The sequence below is a fragment of the Engystomops pustulosus genome, chromosome 9 (genome assembly GCF_040894005.1).
Source record: "Engystomops pustulosus chromosome 9, aEngPut4.maternal, whole genome shotgun sequence".
NCBI lineage: Eukaryota > Metazoa > Chordata > Amphibia > Anura > Leptodactylidae > Engystomops > Engystomops pustulosus.
Window position 1 is genome coordinate 105,268,385 of NC_092419.1, and position 26,440 is coordinate 105,294,824.

At 45.8% G+C, this 26,440-nt stretch overlaps 1 protein-coding gene across 1 annotated transcript; it reads right to left on the reverse strand.

The window, feature by feature from the left end:
- Positions 1-26,059, reverse strand: TPRN (taperin). The gene is made up of 4 exons (XM_072125260.1): positions 23,360-26,059; positions 5,703-5,919; positions 3,386-3,495; positions 1-2,714 (listed from the first exon to the last, which is right to left on the reverse strand). The coding sequence occupies exons 1-4, from the start codon at positions 25,814-25,816 to the stop codon at positions 2,652-2,654; spliced, it is 2,847 nt and encodes a 948-aa protein (XP_071981361.1). The 5' UTR covers positions 25,817-26,059; the 3' UTR covers positions 1-2,651.
- Between the last annotated feature and the right edge of the window lie 381 nt (positions 26,060-26,440).

Sequence of the window (26,440 nt, forward strand, 5' to 3'; positions counted from 1 at the left end):
TTCCATTTCCTGCAGTGAGTATATTTGATCAGCTCGTGTTGCTCATGTATCAGGTAACGTCCTGCGATGAATCTACAATCGTTACAAAACATAATAATAACATAATCCTTAGTCAGGAAAAAAAAAATCCAACTTTACACAGGAAAACAGGACGGAGACTTTGGCCACGGTGAACACGTCTGGCTACAACAACAGGAACATCTGGAGATCATTATATATTATATTAAATTCTAGTAATTATTTCTTATAAACTTTTTATGAAAAAAATCAAGTGCAAAGACTTTGTGACTTTATACATATCTCTTAAAGACGACACGACGGACACAAGACGACACAATGAGGGCGGGGGCTGGAGTGTGGGAGGACTACAAGTCTCAGCATTGTCTGTGGCAGGCCTGCAGCGAGGTGGAGTGTGCAAGGACTACAAGTCTCAGCATTGTCTGTCTGTGGCCGGGCCTGCAGTGAGGTGGAGTGTGGAAGGACTACAAGTCTCAGCATTGTCTGTCTGTGGCCGGGCCTGCAGTGAGGTGGAGTGTGGAAGGACTACAAGTCTCAGCATTGTCTGTCTGTACCCAGGCCTGCAGTGAGGTGGAGTGTGGAAGGACTACAAGTCTCAGCATTGTCTGTCTGTACCCAGGCCTGCAGCACGGTGGAGTGTGGGAGGACTACAAGTCTCAGCATTGTCTGTCTGTGGCAGGCCTGCAGTGAGGTGGAGTGTGGAAGGACTACAAGTCTCAGCATTGTCTGTCTGTACCCAGGCCTGCAGCACGGTGGAGTGTGGGAGGACTACAAGTCTCAGCATTGTCTGTCTGTACCCAGGCCTGCAGCGAGGTGGAGTGTGGGAGGACTACAAGTCTCAGCATTGTCTGTCTGTACCCAGGCCTGCAGAGAGGTGAGTGTGACATATTTACTGCTCCAGGATTTGCATGGGGTCATTGACCAAACCAAACCCTGAATAAGGGGAACTACCTGATGCAAATCCTGTGGGACCGTAAAGACAAATAAAACCACAAGATTTCTGTTTGAGAAGCCAAAGCTGACACTTAAAGGGATAGGGGCACCTGTTTATCTGTAATGAACACTCTTCTCCCCCCTCCCACTATTAAATAATAGTACATTCCCTTCTGCTCCGAATTTAAAGGGCATGTCCACTGTACACTATTCATAGGGCATTGTCCACTGTATGTGTTCTGTACGTTATTAGCCTCATCCCTTTAAGATGTCATCTCATTGGACGGTGTGTGTGATCTGCGAATGAATCAGACGCAGAGGTGATGAGTTAACAAGCCTGCGATTTCACATCCTATGACATCACAGCGTGGTTCAGAGCTTGTGACTCCGCCCCCCAATGACATCACAGCATGTAAATACATGGAGAGTTTCGTGGATTGCTCAGGGTGGCAGGTGCTATATATACACATATACACAGAACAAGCAGCACCTGCCGTCACCTCCCCGCAGGGCCCCCGGGCGCAACGTGACAAGCGCCGCTCCGAACATGCCATCCTCTAACCGGCCAATCAGACTGCTGCGTGAGATTTAAAGTGATAAAACACTCAGAATTTCTCTTTTTTACAAAATCTGCTCTTGGGAAAGCTGGGTGATAAGAAAAATGGCCACTAATTCCCCATCTTCCTGCAAAACTAAGCAGAAAGCAGTATTATCACAAAATAAATTTCAATAAATTGACAAATCTTGGAACGTCGGGTGTCAAGTTATAATGCAGGAGCCGGCCAAGGCTCCCGAATAGCGTGGGACATCGCCTTTAAGAAAAGTAACGTCACCCAGCTTTCCTAGTAACGGATTCCTGGTATCGGTAGCCCTATTGGTGATCACACAGCTTTCCCATGAACGGATAAAACCCATTAATAACATATCAAAGATACATCTTAAAGGGATTGTCCGACACCTGTAAAAACAGGTCTGATTTCTTCCCAAAAAATAGCGCCACACCAGTGTACAGGTTATGGCTGGTATTGCAGCTTAGCCCCACTCACTGTCATGGAGCTGAGCTGCAATACCTTGCACAACCTGAACACAGGTTTAGCAGCATTTTTCTAAGAAGTCAGACAAGTTTTTACTGATGCTGGACAATCCCTTTAAGAGAGAACCTGATTGATAGATTTTTTTGTTACCCAATTATTTGTGCCCTTGAAGCCCCGAATCGACACTGAAGTTACAAAAAGCTTTAAGTACAAGAATCAATCGCTCTAAAAACACAATGTTCTCCTAACCAGGGGGTCTCCTGTAATTGCAGAACTACAACTCCCAGCATAGTCTGCTGTCAGGGCATGCTGGGAATTGTAGTACCACAGATATGGAGAGACACAGGGAGGTGAACAAAGGTCACTTACACACATAGATAACAGAGACGTCTTTAAGACGCACCCCCACCCCCAAATAATCTCCCGGGAGGTCTGTCAATTAATATAATTAACAGAGCGCCCCCCGCAGGCAGCAAACAAGCTGCTACACTTACTGTGGCAAATATCAAATATCAGCCAACATTGTGAGTGCAGAATTTTTTTGTAAATTTGTTTTGGTAACCCCCACGCCAGGAGGTCTTTTTACACGGGCGCCATGGCTGAGGACAGACGTCAGGGCAGTGTCCAGAGTCCGGAGGATTCTGACCCGTCCTCCATCCGCTGGGGTTAGAAGTAGAGGGCCGGCTCGCTGCGGAAACCTGTGTGAGACTCGCTGTCGGCTGGTGTGAGCTGAAAGAGAGAGGGGGGATTATTAGGAAAAACAAAGATTTAGGGAAGCTAAAGAAATTAAGGAAAAGAAGAATCATTGCACCTATGGTGGAATTTCCTTTAAATATTCCACTTAAAAGGGAACTGGTCAACAGATTTTATGGTTTATTTAGCCCCCCCCCCCCCCTCGCAGGTCAGGAGTAAAATTTCCTTTCTAGAATTCCTTCTTTTATTTAAAATCTCCTTAAAAATCATGTGACATTGAGCAGAGAAGAGTCATATTTGGCTGAGATGAGTCAAGTTTAGAGATTTAAACTCAAACGTCGGATCTTGAGTTCAATTGCACCTAGAAACATACTGCTGGTGTCATTTTTAAGATCACATCCTCCAACCGGAGATCCGGATAGATAAAAAGTCTGGAGCTCTCATTTTAGATTACATATTTAATTACTTGTATCTTCAGTTCTGTAGCTCACAGAACCTCAAGCCTGGTGAGATCTGAAAGATTGTTATCTTTAATATCACACCAGCAGCATGTTTCTAGGTGCCATAGTCTCAAAAATAGGCCCCTTTGATGTAAAACTCCCCCTGCAGCCTCTAAACTTGACTCATCTCCGACAGGTAAATGAAGTAAAATCTGGTGACAGGTTCCTTTTAAGGTTTTTTAGAGGGTGAATGTTCCTGGGGCTCACCATGTCTTCGCTTGGGGCACTGAGGTCCGGAGTAGTTGAGCCTCCCAGAGGCGCCTCATCCTGCCATTTACTGTACTCCATGGAGTGCTTGGGGGTGTAATTCGATAAACCTAAAAAACAGATAACAAAAAAAACAAATATTGATTATTTGATTATAGTATTATTAAGTTATGATAACAGTTTGTGATAAATATTGGGAACTGAAATAAATTGGGGCTTTTAGGGGACCAAGAGTAGAGTGTAATATACAACCCTGTGACAGTCACATGGGAGGTGATCGGATGCTCCCGGAAACAAGTCTCCATATATTTATATACAGCACATGACCCTTACCCCCAGAGATAACAGTGTGATCACACTCATCCTCCTCACATCCCTCTGCGTCACTTATCTCTCCTCTCCCCAAATACTAACCTATACAACATAGCAATAAGCATTCCATACAAAGTCTACAGAGATAGCGGGAGCCTCCAGACACCACTGTATACAGAGATACAAGACTGCACCAGCAGCAGAATGGTGAGTGCAGCTCTGGGGTATAATACAGGATAAGTAATGTCATGTATTTACACAGTGACTGCACCAGCAGCAGAATAGTGAGTGCAGCTCTGGGGTATAATACAGGATGTAACTCAGGATCAGTACAGGATAAGTAATGTCATGTATATACACAGTGACTGCACCAGCAGCAGAATAGTGAGTGCAGCTCTGGGATATAACACAGGATGTAACTCAGGATCAGTACAGGATAAGTAATGTCATGTATGTACACAGTGACTGCACCAGCAGCAGAATAGTCAGTGCAGCTCTGGGGTATAATACAGGATGTAACTCAGGATCAGTACAGGATAAGTAATGTCATGTATGTACACAGTGACTGCACCAGCAGTAGAATAGTCAGTGCAGCTCTGGGGTATAATACAGGATGTAACTCAGGATCAGTACAGGATAAGTAATGTCATGTATGTACACAGTGACTGCACCAGCAGCAGAATAGTCAGTGCAGCTCTGGGGTATAATACAGGATGTAACTCAGGATCAGTACAGGATAAGTAATGTCATGTATGTACACAGTGACTGCACCAGCAGCAGAATAGTGAGTGCAGCTCTGGGGTATAATACAGGATGTAACTCAGGATCAGTACAGGATAAGTAATGTCATGTATGTACACAGTGACTGCACCAGCAGCAGAATAGTGAGTGCAGCTCTGGAGTATAATACAGGATGTAACTCAGGATCAGTAAAGGATAAGTAATGTCATGTATGTACACAGTGACTGCACCAGCAGCAGAATAGTGAGTGCAGCTCTGGGGTATAACACAGGATGTAACTCAGGATCAGTACAGGATAAGTAATGTCATGTATGTACACAGTGACTGCACCAGCAGCAGAATAGTCAGTGCAGCTCTGGGGTATAATACAGGATGTAACTCAGGATCAGTACAGGATAAGTAATGTCATGTATGTACACAGTGACTGCACCAGCAGCAGAATAGTCAGTGCAGCTCTGGGATATAACACAGGATGTAACTCAGGATCAGTACAGGATAAGTAATGTCATGTATGTACACAGTGACTGCACCAGCAGCAGAATAGTGAGTGCAGCTCTGGAGTATAATACAGGATGTAACTCAGGATCAGTACAGGATAAGTAATGTCATGTATGTACACAGTGACTGCACCAGCAGCAGAATAGTCAGTGCAGCTCTGGGATATAACACAGGATGTAACTCAGGATCAGTACAGGATAAGTAATGTCATGTATGTACACAGTGACTGCACCAGCAGCAGAATAGTGGAGTGCAGCTCTGGAGTATAATACAGTCCATAGGCTGTGGCTGATAACAAGGAGCACATAATAAGACTCACTGTCCCTTTAAAAGGTGATTAGTAATGATGGATCTTCTGATTTTCCATGACTCATGGCACTGACAATAAATATGACAGGGATTAGATGTTTCCGCCACACGTGACTCGTCCTCAGTGGAGAAATGTGATCAGACATGTCACGGTCCCGGGACTGCAGAACCGGTTACATAATGTTTCATTTAATAACAGTCGTAGTGATCGGAGCGTCCCCTCCCTTCTAGGAAAGTGCTCGGGCACGGGGTGTACCGATACACACTGCAGGGAAGCGGTGGTACTACAACTCCCAGCATGCCCTCATAACTGCCTCATACTGCCACCTCTGGACATCATTGCCCTGGTTTGTTACTGGTTAGCAGATCTGTCCCATGGGAAAGCTGAGTGCGAATGCAAGATCATCCATATAGATATAACCCAACTATTCCAACAGCCATTCCAACTGAAGTTTACCTGAGTTTGCAGAGTTGGACCTCAGACCGTTACCAGCAGCAACGCCCCCCACAAACGTAGGTCGGGGGAGGAAGAGGCCAGAGGGTTTATCATCTTCTTCCGATTCCGAGCCAGAAACCTCATGGACCTCGTCTTCTGGCATCTCCTCAGCCAAAGAGTTCTCAGACGGATATTCAAACATAGTGTGGATGTTCCGCTCATTAAAGGAGATCTTCATCTGCAGGAGCAAGAAAATACATACAGTTACATAGGGGGCAGTATTATAGCAGTTATATTCTTGTACATAGGGGGCAGTATTATAGCAGTTATATTCCTGTACATAGGGGGCAGTATTATAGTAGTTATATTCCTGTACATAGGGGGCAGTATTATAGTAGTTATATTCCTGTACATAGGGGGCAGTATTATAGTAGTTATATTCCTGTACATAGGGGGCAGTATTATAGTAGTTATATTCCTGTACATAGGGGGCAGTATTATAGTAGTTATATTCCTGTACATAGGGGGCAGTATTATAGTAGTTATATTCCTGTACATAGGGGGCAGTATTATAGTAGTTATATTCCTGTACATAGGGGGCAGTATTATAGTAGTTATATTCCTGTACATAGGGGGCAGTATTATAGTAGTTATATTCCTGTACATAGGAGGCAGTATTATAGTAGTTATATTCCTGTACATAGGAGGCAGTATTATAGTAGTTATATTCTTGTACACAGGGGGCAGTATTATAGTAGTTATATTCTTGTACATAGGGGGCAGTATTATAGTAGCTGGGTCAGAGCCTGCATATATCTCCCTGGGTGCGGGCCGCTCCTGGTACTGTACACAGGAGATAATCTACAGGTCGGGACCTTTCTTTGCACAGAGTGTTTATCAGGCGGCTGCAGAGCCCTTGGTATAAAAAGCCGGAGAGATTTATAATCCTGTGATGTGTGCGGTGGGGGCAGGGATCACACAATGACAGGACAGTAGTCACAACTACTACTACAAGGAATGGGACTTGTCATTGCTCTTGCATGCACTTAGTAAGTAACTCCATGCAGACCATTGCTCCTGTGCGGTTCAGTTACTACTTATGTGTTACACATTATACCTCGGTATGTACTGAGCTGCAAGATACTGTATACTAATAAATCCATTGACAACAATTCTGGATATATATTAAAAAAAGACCAGAATCCTTTGCAATAAGGATAAAGGTCAGGTCACCCAACATCACGACTAATCCATAGTCACGACGGGATTACTCCGGCCTTCATTAATAGACCCAATTACCACTTCATCTGCAAATAGCAGAGATTACAGGATTAGAACTCGCACAGACACGGACAGATTGTGAGCTCCAGGGGCTCGGAGGGGAAGATGTACCTAAAATACCAGCAAGGACACTGCCCCCTAGCTCTGGGGGGGCTCCCACAAAGCCCCACAAGGTTATATTAAAGCTGCTGCTCCCTGTTATCAGGCTCCATAAAGCATCCAGGAAGATACTGGTGAATGCATTGTTTACTAGGAGTGATACATTGTAGCAAAGCAATGTTGCAACACAGAAGCCAATGTTGCACTTGAACTGCCTGGTTCTCTAGCAACCGAAGGGTTACACAATAAAATAATGATAGGGTTTAATTAAAGGGATCACACCCAGCCGCTGCCCATCCCAGTGTGGAGAAAGCCTGAGATTATATAACTTAGTGAATGGGTGTAATATTGTACGGAGGTCTGTAATATAGATCTGGTGGTGGCGCTGTTGCATTGGAATCTATGGCAAAGGTTGTGGCAGAAAGTGGTACTGCAAGAATAAAGTGCATTTCTACTTTCTCCCAAAGCAAACAAAAGCTTATAGAAATCAACGTACATACCGAGTGCTGCTTCTCCTTTAAACTATTAGAACAATGCAGACCTGTTTATAGTCACAGGCCGGGCGCTGCGGCCATTGTTCTCAGTTTAGCCACACACCTGGGTGACCTTTGTCATGACAAAGTGACGGAAACGCAGCTTTTGTCAGTCGTTCCGCCTGTTTGGAGCTCAGTGTGTCAGATATAAAGGGATGTCATTGATCATACGTGTGTCTGACGTCATAGATGTAGACACGTCACATTGTTTAAAGGGGCAGGAACACGAGACAATGGATGTGGGGAAGGGGCCAGTCTTACGGACGTCGCCCACGTTATGATCCGTCCTCCCTTCCCCATAGATGGTTCTCCTCAGGTTAATGCCACAACCAAAACTGGGTACCACACAATGGAGAGGAGAGTTACTGACCCTCTATCTGCTCCACAGATCAATGAAACCCAGATTGGACCTCTGAATATTAGTAATGAAATTTCAGAAATGGTTTTATATCAGTCAGCGGTGAGCTCCAGAGTCAGACTCTTCTGTATTTCTCTTGGCTCCGACTATTCGATTCCATGAACATAATGAAACCTCATGAACAAACAATCCGCTGCTTCCATCATCCGAAGCTTCATTCCACCAGAAGTAATCATGGAGGCCAAGAGACTCCCATCTATCATACCCAGAGATATCGTGTGATGTCAGAGGAAACGAGGAGGGCGAGCAGCGGCGTCGGGCCGGCAGAAGAAGGGGCGAGCGGCGGCGTCGGGCCGGCAGAAGAAGGGGCAAGCGGCGGCATCGGGCCGGCAGAAGAAGGGAGAGCAGCATGCCGGCCCAGCAGAAGAAGAGGGAGCAGCTGTGTCGGGCCGGCAGAAGAAGGTGGGGAGCAGCGGCGTTTGTCAGGCAAAATAGAGGGGAGCAGTGGTAGACAGCAATAGTTGTCTTCACTTCATAAGGGAAAGAAAAAGGTACAACAACCAACTATAACTCCCTGCACTTGGTCCATGACTCCGTGGGGGTCTTATTTTCCACTATTAATGGGTTCTGGAATGTAAATATGGCTCATCTGTACTTTCCTCACAATTTGTTACAGGATATGAATAAATCATAAAATGACCCTGATCCCGCCCCGCGCTTCCTGTGGCCACAATCGCCCCCCCCCCCCCCCCCCTCCGCCTTCAGCAAACTTTCCAGAGAAGATAAAACGCGCTGGCTACGGGAAGTGGAGCTACCGGGGGTCACCATCTCTCATTCACGCACTGGAGAAGACTAAACCTGGACACAGGCAACAGGAACGCTGTTCAGACTGATCCGCCTGGTGCATGAATGTGAACGGGCCAGAGAAGACTGGGGTGTATTGCTGGGGTCAGGTGTCACAGATCACGAATCCTCCGGCTTTCAGATGCGAGATGCTTAAACAGGTTAATGCAGACGATTGTCGGGTAAACACGAGGCAGAACTTTCCAATCGTGACTTCCCCAAAAGCGCCGATTATTCATCTCCTTGTATAGCAACAAACAATGCAGCCATAGTTACGCCAGCGGCAGCCATAACCACAGGCTAAGGAACAACTCCGCAGCCAGAGCAAACCAGCGGTGACACATTGTAAAACAAAGGGATTAGTGTAAAACCCGTCCCGTCATGTAGGGGAGAGGCGGCAGTAAGTCCCACTGCAGGTAATAACACGGACCAGCCCTTGAAGGTAGGCTCCGCCCACCATTACCATTTATTCAACTGACCAAAAGGACAATCCCTTTAAAAGAGAACTTATCTATAGTACAGGGCACCTATAAATGGCCCCTTGATGGATTTATTACAAGCTCCGCCCTCGTGGCACTTGCAGATCCATTCGGATCTGTCAGATAAAGGGTTTTATCTTAAGGACATGACCTTTTTCAGGTGGGGCTACATCTTCCGCCATACTGACTGATCACATGACACGAGAGCGCCAATTCAACGCTACATCAGCAGGGGGCGCACCTCTAGTATAAACCTCCCAGGAGGAGCCCAGTCAATGCAGATGCCGCTCAAATCTGGATCAACATCTTAAGCAAACTTTTCATGAACTTCAAAGAACTAAGTGAGAGCAAGGTGAATGGCTGACAACAGAGGACAACCACGGAGGTAAAACAACGTATGCAGGAGGTGTCCCCGAAGGGTCAGTGTACAACCTGGAACAGGAGTATGCATTATTCAGGATCATGGGAAAGCTGGGTGATTAGGCGTCCAATTCAATTAAAGCAAATTAAAAAGTACTACAGAAAAGAAAAGTGCATATATTTCGGTCCCTCAGGATTGTGGGAAAGCTGGGGGACATAATAGAAAATAGGTTAGTGGGAAATACATGGTAATGATTACATCCCTACAAATGGGTAATCATCCAGCTTTTCTAAGGTCCTAAACGACAAATACAAATCACTACTAAGGTAGGGTAACCTTTTACTCTACAACTATATGTCATTCCGGAACACTGGAAAGCTGGATGACAATTTACGTACCATTACAACTCCACTGTGTGCTGTAACCCGGCTTTCCCAGACCCCAGAAAAGCAAACCATCTAGCATTATACAGAAGAAGAGGATACATTGTATTCAGAGGACTTATTCCGGACTGGAAAGCTGGGCAGACTATTTCAGACACCCAGCTTTCCCAGAGACCAGGCCAATTTCATTCATTACTATACACAGAGTGCCTGATGATGAATGACTCTCCTATGGGCACGCGCTGTCCTGATGCCACGTAGGTCCTCGAGCAGTGACGTGACACCCATGTGATTGGCAGGAGTGTTAGAACCACACGGGTGCCTCATCCAGTCCCAGGACAACATGACCAGGACGGTACAAGGTGCAGCAATCCCCAGCCTCTTAAAGAGATGCTAACACCCTCCGATGTGCAAGTTTATTACATCTATAGTTCTCTGTTATCAGCCACTAAAAGGATCACACCTAGGAAATGACATTAGTAGGAAGTCCTATAACCCTGCTCAAGGAGATCACTAGGGCCCTTAGATAGCAGTGATATAATGGGGGCAGCACAGTCTATGACGGGAGGGATGCATACAATTACTGTAATTTCAGATGTATCAGGCTTAGATACAGCATTTCAGCTGACAGTATCAGGCATACGTTCATGTATCCAAGCCTGGGAATCAGTATCACTCATAACAGGATTGGACACACAGGCAATTACATACGGTAATACTACCCGGAGAAACTGGATGATCAGTCAGACACACAAACACACACACACTATAGGCTTAGATACTCCAGCTAAGCAAACTGAATCACACATGGTTTAGATACTGTCTGAGCAGACAGGGTCACACATAATACACTTAGATACATCAGCGCAACAGACAGATAGTATTGAACATAACCGAGTTATAAATGTAACAATTCAGCAGAAAGTAAGGATCACAAATAAATTCATGTATCCAAACCTTAAAGTCTGTATCCCAACGATGCAGGCAGTGGAATAGAATAGGCTTAGATAACCTAGCAAACCAACCAGCATCACTCATTGAACCAGAATCACACACAACCGGATTAGATACACAGCTCAGCACACATGAAAGGCTTAGATACAAGGCTCAGCAGAAAGTATCACATGTTATCAGCTTAGATACATTGCCTGGAGATGGGCATGGACCCCCCCTGGACACCATTGGTAGCCGTCACCCATATCATACAGAGGGTTAAGTATTTCTGGTTGGTGGGTTATGGACAATTTTGTGCCCCCTCCTCTCCTGGGCTCCAGGTGCTGAATTATTGAGCAGGAATCACATCTCAGCGCGGGCCCTCGTCTGGCACAGTGACCTTTCACCCCGGCTTATCAATTATTGCTGGTTGGTCTGCAAATGAAACCCGCTAGTGCCACATTATCTGACTGCCGCCAGATACTGAAAGTGAGAGCTGCGCAGGATTCACAGCGAGGGCTCCGCTCCACAACATCCGAATTAACCATGCAAATATGCTAATGATAATAATTAGCCAGACACAACTTTACACTGACTGCTTCTATGATCATCGATCAACTCAAAGCTTCAGATCTCAGGAAGAAACTGAATAGTTAATTTATAAAGGAGGAATAAAACGGCGGCTACTGAACAACATTCCCAGAATATTCCGTAATCCATCAAAGTAACAGGGCGGTTATTCCCAGATTACACCACAGCGACACCTTCTAGAAACCTCTGCACCAAAGAGAACTCCACCCAAAATCATTTACCCTAGTTCCACAAACAGTAACTATATGCAAAACAGAGTTACATCCTTTATTATACCCCAGAGCTGCACTCACTATTCTGCTGCTGCTGCAGTCACTGTGTACATACATGACATTACTTATCCTGTACTGCTCCTGAGTTACATCCTGTATTATACACCAGAGCTGCACTCACTATTCTGCTGCTGGTGCAGTCACTGTGTACCTACATGACATTACTTATCCTGTACTGATCCTGAGTTACGTCCTGTATTATACTCCAGAGCTGCACTCACTATTCTGCTGCTGGTGCAGTCACTGTGTACATACATGACATTACTTATCCTGTACTGATCCTGAGTTACATCATGTATTATACTCCAGAGCTGCACTCACTATTCTGCTGCTGGTGCAGTCACTGTGTACATACATGACATTACTTATCCTGTACTGATCCTGAGTTACATCCTGTATTATACCCCAGAGCTGCACTCACTATTCTGCTGCTGGTGCAGTCACTGTGTACATACATGACATTACTTATCCTGTACTGATCCTGCGTTACATCCTGTATTATATCCCAGAGCTGCACTCACTATAGATCAGGTCTCCATGTGCCATATTTTCCCCAAGTTCTCCTACCTATGCAGTGTCACAAGTAATTGGAAGAGGTTTGGGAACACTTGAGTCTCGCAGTTTGTCTTCGCAATTTCCAAATATGTTAACTTATGGGGGTCACTGTATTTCAAGACTACATAAAAAGTAAGGAAACAGGCACTGGACACTTTTGTAATCCAGGTATTTGGTAAAGCTGGTTTTTTGCTCTCTCTAGGTCCCTGTTCATAATAATTGTGCTTTGGCCTCACATCCAGTGTCCTGACCCATTTAATGGAAAATCAATGGAATGAGTGGAATGTGTCCGCTGCACCATGTTCCCATGACCTCAGTGCCAGGCAACCACGCCAAGCTCACAAGAACTAGGTGAGGGGGGGCAAACAGACCACAAAGAGCGTCCCCCATGTGCATTATATCCAATACAGCCATCAAAACTAATTATTTTAGTCATCTGTATCTAGGAAAGCTGGATGACGACCAATATGGCCTCTATACGGCTCAGCTTTAAAGTCAAGGTCATAAATAAAACTAAAGCGAGGTGACCTCTTCTGTACAGACGGTTGACTGGCAGTATGGTGGCTATGCTGATGGTCACCCAACTTTCCCAGATGCAGATACAGGAAATGCTTCTAGTTCATTGATCTTTCCGGCTTTAGTGAGGTCAGAGTCTCTCCTGGTATTAACCTAGATCAGCCGGGACGGGAGAAGAATTAGGGTTAATTATGGCACGGGAACATAGTGATGGGACAGACCCCAAAAGCCCAGATACGGCTTAATGGTTATTACTGGACAAAGCAGTCTGCATACCAGTCTAATCCCAAGACTGGACAGGAACCGCTCTAAAGGGGCTTATCCCAAAATAGGGTCATGAGTGTAGTAAGAGGGACCATCCTGTTCTCCATAGATCTTGGAGAGGGTCTGGACCGATTCTATGAATCAGGAGTAGAAGGGAAAAGACCAGGGCGCATCGACTCAGGTGTAGGTTTGATTAAAAAAAGGTATTTAAAAAATGCTAATAAAAGCTGCTCACCTTGCGGCTATCTTTTAGCCTAGCATGTAGTCAAATATGTGGAGTGCTGCCGGTGGAGCCACGAGGATTGAACGTCCAGAGGTAGAATCCCGCGGTGTGGAGATGCTTGTAGGTAAGCAAGACAGAGAAGATCCACAGTGTGGCGCAACTTCACTTTGGTAAGAATCTTTATTGCAAATGAACTACGCGTTTCGGCGCTTGGACCAGCGCCTTCGTCAGGTTCGGCAAACAAAACAAGGTTGTTTGCCGAACCTGACGAAGGCGCTGGTCCAAGCGCCGAAACGCGTAGTTCATTTGCAATAAAGATTCTTACCAAAGTGAAGTTGCGCCACACTGTGGATCTTCTCTGTCTTGCTTACCTACAAGCATCTCCATAGATCTTGTTTACTTGAACATGAAACAGGGGCTCAGGATGAACACAATTTTATCCAGTGTGAGCAACAGATCTTATGTCAGATCAAAATAATTCTGGATTGAAGGAAATTAGTGTCTGGAAAACCTAATAATCTGTAGTCTAACCTCCAGATTATCTTTGTTACAGAGGTTTAGTAGACAGTGTCATATAGTAAAGCTATAGACAGTCACACAGGATATGATTAGATACACTACAAATAGGTTAAAAAAAATCAATAGATAATGGGCTTAGATACAGAGGGTTAATAGACAGCATTGCATAGAGAACATATACAGGCTCTGTAGGCTGCATACATACAAACATCTTAGATACATTTATTAGGATTATAAATTATCCTCCGCCGTGTTCTTAAAAACTGGAACTTCAGTGTCAGATTATGGAGGATTTCCCTAGATTCTCATCCCACCCAATGAATCTAAGGGCTGGAGCCCCGTGTCCCCCAAGCAGGACTGTCACCTGACCCATAAACACGATGACATGGTCTCCACCAAATTGTTTCCTTAGTGACACAGGATTGCAGTCATTGTGAAGAGATTAAGTAATTTGCTGCCTCTCCTCCACCTTTGATGATGCAATAAATGTCACTCCACCTGTCACCGCACAGTCCCCTGAGGCCCAGGAGTAAGATCAGCGCCCATATAGTGCAAAGGAGCTGCTAGTTTAGTAATAAATGAAAAGTTCTAAACATAAGATCTCTGCTTGCAGAGAGCTTTCACACAACCATTTGGTTTGTTACAATGTATCAGTATATTATTATGCGGGACACTGATAGATCTATACTGATACATTGTAACAAACTGCATGTGTGTGGAAGAAGGGCTATTTTGGCCTCGGAGAATAAACAAGCTCTTTTCCATTCATTGACAAGAAGCAGAGATCAATTTAGAAACAAATATAATTGGAAACTTGCAGCCTTGGCCTCTACAATTCCCAGCATTCCATGATGGCATGCTGGGAGTTGTAGTTTTGCAACAGCTTGTGGTGAATTGATCCTTTTAACACTTGCATTACTTGTACATCTTAATGTATATGTTGCAAAATCTAATGGGGAACTCCAGAATATCTCATTGCTTAGTGAAGAGATTGGTGTCTACCTTTCAGCACCTACCCTAGTGACCCCCCCCCCCTCCCCCCAACATATTTACAGACTAACCCCAGTGTCATTATCAGTGACTATTTTATGGTCTCTGCAGCGAATCGCTGTTTATTATTGCACTAGAATCCATTGTCCGTAGCCGCCACTAGACTCCTGCCCCGCTTGGTACGAGCAGATTAAAGGCTTTGTCTTGTTGCCTAAGTGGCTAATTCCAAGAATGTTGCCAGGTTAGTAGGATAGGGAACGAAAGGTCAAAGGGCAGTGGAAATATTTCAACATGGGGACTACAAATCCATTTATCTAGTCACTTTATAAAGACAGTAAAAATGGCCACTAAAAGCAGGCTATTAAGGACTGAAGAGACCAGGCAGACATGAAAGACATGACGCCTCAAAGACCCAAATGCAAAATCCCCTCCTCCACAGTTACCATAGAGGTTGTCCTGTTATGTAAAAGTCCACTACACGCTAATAAGTGTCAGTCTTTACTGCTATTCTGGCATTGTATTCATAAGAATAGTCACTATCAGGAATATACCCGTCCCCCTGTACTGCATGTCGCTCTGCAGCATCAAGCTTCCTGCCCCGGGATCTCCTTTCACGGTCAGATTCTTATCTGGAGTGAAAATATTGTGCTGCGGGCGCTGACAATGACAGATCTGGTTTCTCTGATCCCTGCCGAGTAGGTGAGGCTGCAGGAAGTCACCAGTGAGAAAATATTGGGGGGGAACCTGCGGCACCTGTGCTCTGGACACTACAACTCCCAGCATACTTTCCACCAGTGATGGGGCTATGCCTGCATGTGACAGCTGGTAGGCGACATGCGGCCTGAGGTCACCTTTTTTTTCCTAGGTGTGTGGTATTGTTCCATTACTGGTGGAGACAAGACAACAAATAAAGTTATATTATAGAAGAACTCCGCAAACAGTCCTGACCACCATCTTGTCCTCCCCCATACCAGAATAGTCACAAGAAGTAATGATTGCCTAGTACCAACCCCTTTGCAAAGGGGTTATTTGAATTTAGGAATATTTGCCTGCTTTTAGGAACAGCGCCACCCTTATCAATGGCTGTGTCAGGAACATTAGGTCAGTCACTATAAAGAGGTTGCTCTATAATACCAAAAAACAGCCTCTGCACACTAGCTATTCCTAGAAAGCGGTAATGGTCACTATCTGTTCCATATACACCAACAGTATAAGAGGGACGAAAAAAAAAAATGTTTAAAACTTTAAAGAAAACTATTCAAAATGGCTGACCCTTTCCTACTTCACATGGATTTTTTTCTTTGCTCCCCGAATCTGTCAGATCAAAACAAGGGCCCGACGAGTAGGCTTGGTCACCCACTGCAACAAATATATAAAAAAATAGACATCTAAATTAGTTGCCATGTGTGCCAACTCCCCTGGAGAAAGACTGACCAAATATATCAATATTATCATATAATATAATACAGGCTCTTCAGAAACAAGGCCTCAGCACTCGTAATAACCAATCATATGAACCGTCTCATGTTTCCAGAGCAGGTTAGTGAAAGAAAGCTAATTTCTGATTGGTTGCTAGGGGTGACGAGGCCTACTTCATCCCTAAGCCTGTATAACAAGCTGGTATTGATATATTGTGCCAATAACTCTACATCTTGTCCTAATTTGTCGGCAGGTACCTCGAGAAACACGTTCTTAAGTTATCAGGCATTTGTTGGGAAATTCTAATCTCCAACTTTCTCAGTCCCAGATCTCCACAATGGTTGAAGCATCGGCCCTATATGCAGTAATAGGAGTAGATTTTGTCACAGATATTAGTCTCCTATAAATGTTTTAGGCAGTAATAAGCCTCAGGTTTGATGCGCCTGTCCCTTTAAGAGCCTTCAGCTCATTCTGAGCTCTCTGCCCTGTGGTTTCGGCAGTGGTTGCTTTATGATAAAGTCTCGCAGCGCCGCTCCCACACAATCACAGGCTCTCTATCTCATGTGAACGTCTATAAATATCTGACAGTGGTTATAGTCCTGGGTGCGGCCCGTATTTTCCTAGTTGTTCAAATATTTACCACAAGTTACAGTTTTGGGTGCAGACTCGACCTGCAACCTGCGGTGCTTCAACTATGGTGAAACTACAACTCCCAGCATGCCCCAAAACCAGGTCTCATACGGCGGTGTGCTCACCCGGACCGGATCCCAGGCAAGCAAATCTACCTTTATAATAGATCACAGCTGCACCACACCAACAAGCGACTACTCTGCCTTATCAATAAATTTGGCCACCAATAGTATAAATTCAGCAATTATCTAACATTTCTCATCCAATTTCAAGATCTCTGCTGCAAATATAAAGATTCTCAAATGCAATGTGTCAGGTGAGATCATGCAGACTGCAGCCAATGTCATGTATTGTTCCTGGAGAGATGTGTAGGAGCAGTACTGTGGAATTCATGTTTTTTTTATTCCAGGATTGTAGCTTGTCCAAGTGCTCTATGGGCATGTCCTCACACTGCTGTGCTCTTTGTTTAGTATACTGAACTCTCTACACCGCCCCTCTACTGTTTCCACCATGTCTGGTACAGTATTGAATCAAAAGAGACGAGGGTGCGATGGTAGGGCTCAATGCGGAGAGATAGGAGCACGGCAGTGTGAGGACACGTCTACAGTGCACATGCAGACGCAGCAATCCTGGACCCCTAATGTTGTTATAGGATAGAAAGCTGCCTGAACAAAGCCGCCCAAAAAGAAACCTGCATTAACCCACCAAAAATAAATACTTAGTTTAAAAAAAAAAAACTGATAAAAAAGTATTGCTTTTATCTTAGAGATAGCATAAACGCCTCTACAAACGTCTATGACAAAAAAAAAAAAAAATTCCACCATGCGTATAAATACAGATCACTGATAACAGAGATTCAATGGTATGTTACCATTATATACCAGATAACAGTGATAGATATTACTGTGCCCCTGTAAAAAAGAAATTGTAGTTTAAAAAAAAAAAAAAAAAAAAGAAACACTATGCCGTCAATCCCCAAAGATTTATGAAATAAATTTAGCGGTGTCATCCCCAGCCCATACTGTTGGGGTTTGGGGCTAGCAATGGCCCGCTCTGTGGGGGAAGCCTGTGTGCCAGCGCCATCCCCCGGCCGCTGTGTGGAGGGCATCTGGGGCCTCTGTGTGGAGGCAGGATAAACACTTCTACAACTAGAAGTTTTATATATTTACATCACTGAAAATTTCACACTCCTTCTCGGCTGATAATACTCCGCAAAAATGTGAAAGGAGCATTATTACCTTTCTGAAAAAACAAAATCGGCTTGTAAACGTACACTCACCAGCCACTTTATTAGGTACACCATGCTAGTAACGGGTTGGACCCCCTTTTGTCTTCAGAACTGCCTCAATTCTTCGTGGCATAGATACAACAAGGTGCTGGAAGCTCCTCAGAGATTTTGGTCCATATTGACATGATGGCATCACACAGTTGCCGCAGATTTGTCGGCTGCACATCCATGATGCGAATCTCCCGTTCCACCACATCCCAAAGATGCTCTATTGGATTGAGATCTGGTGACTGTGGAGGCCATTTGTGTCCAGTGACCTCATTGTCATGTTCAAGAAACCAGTCTGAGATGCTTCCAGCTTTATGACATGGTGCATTATCCTGCTGAAAGTAGCCATCAGATGTTGGGTACATTGTGCTCATAAAGGGATGGACATGGTCAGCAACAATACTCAGGTAGGCTGTAGCGTTGCAACGATGCTCAATTGGTACCAAGGGGCCCAAAGAGTGGCACCCGGTGAGGTCTTCTGCTGCTGTAGCCCATCAGCCTCAAAGTTCGACGTACTGTGCGTTCAGAGATGCTCTTCTGCCTACCTGTAACGGGTGGCGATTTGAGTCACTGTTGCCTTTCTATCAGCTCGAACCAGTCTGCCCATTCTCCTCTGACCTCTGGCATCAACAAGGCATTTCCGCCCACAGAAGTTCCGCTCACTGGATGTTTTTTCCTTTTCGGACCATTCTCTGTAAACCCTAGAGATGGTTGTGCGTGAAAATCCCAGTAGATCAGCAGTTTCTGAAATACTCAGACCAGCCCTTCTGGCACCAACCATGCCACGTTCAAAGGCCACAAATCACCTTTCTTCTCCATACTGATGCTCGGTGTGAACTGCAGGAGATTGTCTTGACCATGTCTACATGCCTAAATGCACCGAGTTGCCGCCATGTGATTGGCTGATTAGAAATTAAGTGTTAACGAGCAGTTGGACAGGTGTACCTAATAAAGTGGCCGGTGAGTGTATATGCAACTCACATCAGGAGAGTCCAATGATATTAATGGGGTCCCCCATATGCGGTGTACTGCCTCGCTTCCCTAGTGGTGATTGACAGGTCTCACTGGTACCAGAACTTGGAGTCCAAGTTGCCAACATTCAACTACAGCTCTGTAGGCAATACTGGGGCTCATTTACTAAGGGTCCGAACGCCGCACTTTCGTCAGGTTTCCCGAATACTTCCGATCGGATTTTGGGGCATCGCCGCCGGCTTGCACGCGACAGAAATCGGGGGGCGTGACCGGACAACCCGACAGATTCGGAAAACCTGCGGAATTTAAAAAAAGAACGTGTGTCGCAAGATCAGCACTTACATGCACCAGGAAGAAGAAGGTGAACTCGTGCCAGACCCGAATTCTTGTCGGACAACGCACCGCGGGATCGCAAAAGGACCGGGTGTGTCAAGTGTTTTACACAGTGACTTGATGGAACATTAAGAGAGAACTCTGTTACATCATTCAGCACTTCATGTCATGTGACCAGGGTGATGTCATCTAAGGTCCTTTACCCCTAATATTTTCAAATTTACCCAAATTTATCTGATTACATGACATCACAGCAGCTTCCATGGACTTCTACTCCTCTCCATCCTCCATGGAGGCTGCTGTGATTAGATATATACATGGGGGTAGATTTAGCAAAATGTTGAGGGGGGAGGGGGAAAGGACCTTAGATCATCATCCTGGTCACATGACGAAGTGTTGAATGGCAAGAGGCAGGCATGGCTAGGAGCCGCTGGACTTGTCAATGAGGTCATGCCCCCCCCCCCCCCCCCCCCATTCTGACTTGCAGATTGTTAAATAACTAAATTGATTTTATGTGGATGTGAGCAAAACTATTTTTAGCTAAAAGGGCGTCATTTATTTAATAGGACTATATCGGAACAGACGGAGTTCAATAAGAACATCAAATTCTTATGGTGGCCCGAGGGGCGTCCCCGGGCAGACAACCCAGACTGACTGATTGCAATGGCATGTTGGGGGATCGGAACGCAAGTAATTTCCTGAGTTGCAAATAAATCAAAAATCTGAAGTCACAAAGCCGTCACTGCCCATCTCGTCCGTCAAGGGGAGGCGTCCAACCTGTCCGACCGGAAAGATTAATTATTTACTTTTGCGCAAGATCAAAATACTGCAAACCTTTTGCTGACATGACGTCACAAGGTGTGTGGAGGTCACCTGCACAGCCCAGCAGCATATGGTGGAGAGGACCAAGAGTCTAGGTACATCCATGTAACCCATAGATGTGACAATGCTGGGAGCAATAATTACAGAGCATGGTGCGCTTGCTGGTTAGAACACACAGTGCTGGAACAGCGGGACCTACTGTAGACCTCTATAATTCATTATCTCCAAAGCTGTGAATGCTAAAACACCGGCTGGTGCCAGCGAGCTGCCTGCCAGGACCTGCTTGGGCTAGGGGCAGAGACTGGCAGGCACCGAACTACTGGATCCTTTCATCTTGTAAAAAAACAAACAAAAAAAAAAAAGACAATTAAGTCTGCCCAAAGAAGCCCAAAGTCTAACATGACATTCGCCAACCAGAAGGTAACAAGAGGTTGTCACAGCCCTTGCCCCCCCATTACTGACACTGGGCTACTGGTTCATACTCATTTACTGCCATTATGGCCCTAAGTGGTGATTTAAGGTTAATAATAGTCATTAATTAGAGCCAAAAGGAAATCACACACACACACACTGAATGATACTGAACCCATTTATCTCTACTGTGTTCCCTATTAACTGCTGAGCCAACATGGAGGTGTATGGGGTGCATACAGAGAGAAGGGATGTTAGGAGCCAGTAACTCCCCCACCTGAATAGTGAGTGCAGCTCTGGAGTATAATACAGGATGTAACTCAGGATCAGTACAGGATAAGTAATGTCATGTATGTACACAGTGACTGCACCAGCAGCAGAATAGTGAGTGCAGCTCTGGGGTATAATACAGGATGTAACTCAGGATCAGTACAGGATAAGTAATGTCATGTATGTACACAGTGACTGCACCAGCAGCAGAATAGTGAGTGCTGCTCTGGAGTATAATACAGGATGTAACTCAGGATCAGTACAGGATAAGTAATGTCATGTATGTACACAGTGACTGCACCAGCAGCAGAATAGTGAGTGCAGCTCTGGGGTATAATACAGGATGTAACTCAGGATCAGTACAGGATAAGTAATGTCATGTATGTACACAGTGACTGCACCAGCAGCAGAATAGTGAGTGCAGCTCTGGAGTATAATACAGGATGTAACTCAGGATCAGTACAGGATAAGTAATGTCATGTATGTACACAGTGACTGCACCAGCAGCAGAATAGTGAGTGCAGCTCTGGGGTATAATACAGGATGTAACTCAGGATCAGTACAGGATAAGTAATGTCATGTATGTACACAGTGCACCAGTAGCAGAATAGTGAGTGCAGCTCTGGAGTATAATACAGGATGTAACTCAGGATCAGTACAGGATAAGTAATGTCATGTATGTACACAGTGACTGCACCAGCAGCAGAATAGTGAGTGCAGCTCTGGGGTATAATACAGGATGTAACTCAGGATCAGTACAGGATAAGTAATGTCATGTATGTACACAGTGCACCAGTAGCAGAATAGTGAGTGCAGCTCTGGAGTATAATACAGGATGTAACTCAGGATCAGTACAGGATAAGTAATGTCATGTATGACACTTGTTACTATTCTATAGACCTGTGGTAGGTTTCACTAAATGCACAATTTACAAGACAAGCAGTAACTTTCCATTTCTCACAACACTTATGCAGTAATGACAGGCTATAAGTCTGACTAAGATTAACCCTTTGCTGTCTACACCCTCATATAGCTGCATCTGAACCAGGGGCAGTAAATAGAACACGGACCCTTCATCATGGACTGTGCGGAGTGAATGCTCGCAGGACAGGTTAGAAGGAATTTCCTTACAGTTCAGTCGCTATTCCCATCTATAACTGCCCAGAATTTCCAATAATCTGACACATTTCTTGCCCTCAAACTACTGGAAATCTGCAATTGCCGCTTTTCCCTATATTGTTACTTTTCTGAACTTTGCTACTTGTTACAAGTTAATAGTTACGGCCGGGTTCTGCCGCAGTGGACGCACAATTAATCCCAGTAAAAACTAGATTGCATTAATGTTTAAACTGGACTCTGGTTGGGGGTACACGTGACTGCGACACCAGCGTCAGCGCCGCCTTAGAAGATCTGTCACAATGTTCAGAAAGCTTGTGATACTTGTTCAGGCTTATAAAATTCCATGACTTTAATTACATTTTAGGTCCCCCCCCCCCTGCTAAATATATAGTATATACTCGAGGTAATTTTACAACAAAAACCTGGGAAAACCTATTGACTCAAGTATAAGCAGAGGGTGGGAAATGCATTGGTAACAGCCTCCCCAGTATATAGCCTGCCGGACCCTGCCCCATAGTATATATCCAGCACCTGCCCCCAGTATATAGCCAGTCCCCTGCCCCCAGTATATAGCCAGCAGCGGGGGAAGCCAGAAAGGTGAGTTTTGATATTTTTTTACTCAAGTATAAGCCGAGTTTGAGATTTCTGCACATATAGGCATACTAGGCTTATACTCGAGTTTATATACCTATAATTAAAAATCAAAAAGAAAAAAAACGCATGTGCAGCTCTTTAAACACAGAGGGGTTCATAACTTCTTCTTGGATTGCAGAGAACATCTGCCCTGTTTCCCCCCCCCCCCCCTAAAAAATGTAAATCTGAAAATCCAGGAAGCTAAGAAAATGGCATTTTTCTATACATAAAATTAGATTAACATTTTTGTTAAATAATTGAAGCTCCAAGATAAAAGTGTAGTTGCAAAAAAATTAAAATAAATAAACGAGAACTTAATATAATGGAACATAATGAAAAGTAACAAATTAGGATAAAGGAAAAAAAAAAAAAAAAAATATTATATTCTAATCTATCAAAATATAAATAAAAATGTTGGTGACCTCACGTAGCACATAAACTACCTCATGGACATGTACTGTGCCGGGGTCAGTATTGTGCTGGGACAATGTTTGACTTTGTGTAATAATCATTGATCGGACACAATGTGGTTACAAAGATGAGTCAGTAAGTGGCAGGCACGGCACAACGAGTGACAATCATCAATCATTTACCTTTTTCCTGGTGGACCCGATCTTTGACAGACAGGACTTGGACAGGGACTGGTATCCACCAATGACCTGGATTTCTTCTGCGGTCGGAAAACGTTTTTTAATCAATGCCCCAAGATCGGAATAAGGAGCGTCAGCTCCATCAGAAGATTTCCTTTTAGACCTTGGATCTTCCTCCTCATCCTCTTCCACCACGGGGGTCCGGAAAGCCTCCTGTTCGGTGACCGGTTTCCTCTTGGGTACCACAGTGAAGGTGTTACCCCCTTTATTTCGTATGGCGGGCACAGCAGGCCTATAGGGAGGCTCCTCTACTTTTAAGGTCGGTTTGACCTCCTTCTCCTCTACGTGGACTATATCATCAATGTTGGTGACTGGTATGTCATGTTTCCCAGAGTCCTCGTATATTTTTGTCACCGGTACATCGGGGGATATGTCCGCCCCATCTACTTGCTGGTCACTACTCAAGTATTCAAGTTCGGCCCCCAGATCTGTAAACGATTGACCTTCAGTGGCTGGTCGAGATGTTAGGAGTCCACTTTTCCAGTCAAAATCAGACAAAGAGGGGACACTGGAGGCCTTCAAGGTCTCTGAACTTACAGTCTTACCTAAACTGGTTTCCCCATTCACCCAGACGTCTTTGGGAGCCACCGGCAAGTGGGAATCATTTGACCGGACACCATTTTTTCTCGGAGAGTCGGATTTGGGGCCATTCAGGGTGGAAGCACTGTTTTTAACTTTTGGCTTATCATTGGACTGGACCAGAACATCTTCTTGTGTTACCGTAGGGACCGGCCTCTTTTTTGGAATAAAAACGAAAGAGTTTTTGGACTGCATTCGAATGTTGGCCAGCGCTCTCGCCTTCACGTCATCGTCCGGGATGCTGCTTAGATCCGGCTTGGGGGCAGGCCTAATCTCGAAGGAGTCATTGCTGCTAGTGGACGCGGACACTTTCAGTTGCTGGCTAGGAGTGGCACTGGAGAAGCCCTGGTCGCAGTGGTTGTTGATGGAGTTGTGTTCTTGGTATGTGGCACTGGATTTGGGAGAGATGCTATTAGATTTCAGCGAGTCCACCGTAGACTTTGGCCTCCAAGCATTGGCGCCGTTGGGAATCTCAGTAATGGAATCATTGGATGGCACTGGACCACTTCCCTCGGGCGCCCTATGAGCTGCGCTACTCTTGGGGCGCTTGCTTTTGGACAGGAGATCTTCAATACTGACAGAACTACCCACCTTCACAGCTTTCTCCAAGTGCTCGACATAACCATTGGTAAGAGGTGGACCATCCGTCTCTAGCCCTCCACCGTCCATGATGGGAGACTTCACCCTGTTAGTGGGCACAGCTTTGGGGTTGACCAGGATGGTATTGTGGCCAACCTTCTGGGACACGTTGACCAGCTTTGGTAATGGAGGAATGTTATTGGTGTGCCCTGCTTCAAACTTCTCCCTGACGCTTGCTACAATGGGCGATGGTGGTTTATCCTCCATGAATGTCTCATAACGGGGTGATAGAGGTGAAGAAGAAGACAGAGGGGAGACCAAGACAGGGGAAGTCATGGGACTTGAAGGTCTTTTATGAAACAGGTCAGGATCGGGTAGAGAAGGGGAGATGGGTGCCTTAGAAGGGAGCCAGGACGGGTTATTGAGGGGAAACCTCTTACTTTCCTCCTCTAAGATGGAGGCGGATGATGGGGAGAGCTCTCCAGACCGCTTGGGCGACCTGTTCCGCGGGGCTTGGCCTTGGATTGGAGGTTTTGGCAATATGGTGGGCTTGCTATCTCGCTCCAATATGTTCTCCAAGCTCCTGCTCCTTCTTGGTCTGTTATGGCCATGGTCAAACTTCTCCAGTAAGCGGCTCACCCTCCCCGCTTCTTCCAGGACCACAGTGTGCTCCAGCACCTCCCTCTTGGAGGGCTCCTGCCGTTTTTTGGGGGGCGCCTTGTTGGGGATCTCTGGTTCATAGATGACTACCTCTGATGCCCTGATCTCGGCCACTTTGCTGCCCCTCTTGGCTAGGAGCTCCTCCACAGGGTCGCCATGAGAGGAGGACTGGCTGAAGTAGTCGGGGTCGGACTCTATGATGATGATGTTGTCGGCTCGGATGGTCCGCATGCCCGGTACGTGGCTGTACATGTCGAGCAGGTGTCGGATGGGGGAGGCGGCTCTGCCCGGGGACTGCTGGGGCCGCCGGTGCCGCCGCCGCTCCTTCTCCTGCTTGATGAACGGGTTCTCATGAAGCGGCCCCAGGCTGTCCTGCAGCACCAGGCGCTCCGGGCTACTGCCCTGCCGGGACGGGGAGCGGCTCCTGCGGCCGGGAGACAGCTCCTTCCCCCGGGACACGGGAGCGCTCGCCATCTTCGCCCGCTTCCTCTCCAGCACCTCCAGCTTCCATGCAGGCATCTTATGGGAGTGCGGCTCCAGCCGGGTCCAGGTCTTCGTACTGCCGCCGCTCACCGCCATCATCAGTGCGGGGGGGAATCCGAGCAACCTGACCCGCAGCCCCGCAGCCACTGACTGAGCGCAGCCGGGACCGGGAGCCGCTCCTGTCACCCGGAGCCCCGCCCCGCGTCATACGTCATCACATCAAACACTCAGCAGGTGCTGGGGCGGGACTCTCAGTACTAGCACCGCCCCGTGTCACACGTCATCAAATCAAACGCTTCACCAGGTACTGGGGCGGGACTCTCAGTACTAGCACCGCCCCTTCTCCGTACGTCAAAACATCAAAGACTCAGCAGGTACTGGGGCGGGACTGTCAGTACTAGCACCGCCCCTTCTCCTTACGTCATCACATCAAACGCTTCACCAGGTATCCGGGGGCGGGAACGCTCGGCACGGGCGCCGCCCACCTGTGTATAAGTCATCACTGCAGCCGCAGGTAGCCATAGACACGCCCACTCCTGACTGCAAGGTGAGATTCCTCTAAGAAGCAGGGAATATGTGACACTCCACAATAATATATTATCTTAGCCACACCCCGATATTTGCTTAACCCCTTCAGGACCAAACCTTTTCTTTATTTTTTTGCATTTGTTATTTTGCTCCTCTCATTCCATAACCCATCACTTTTTAAAAAAAAATTTCTGT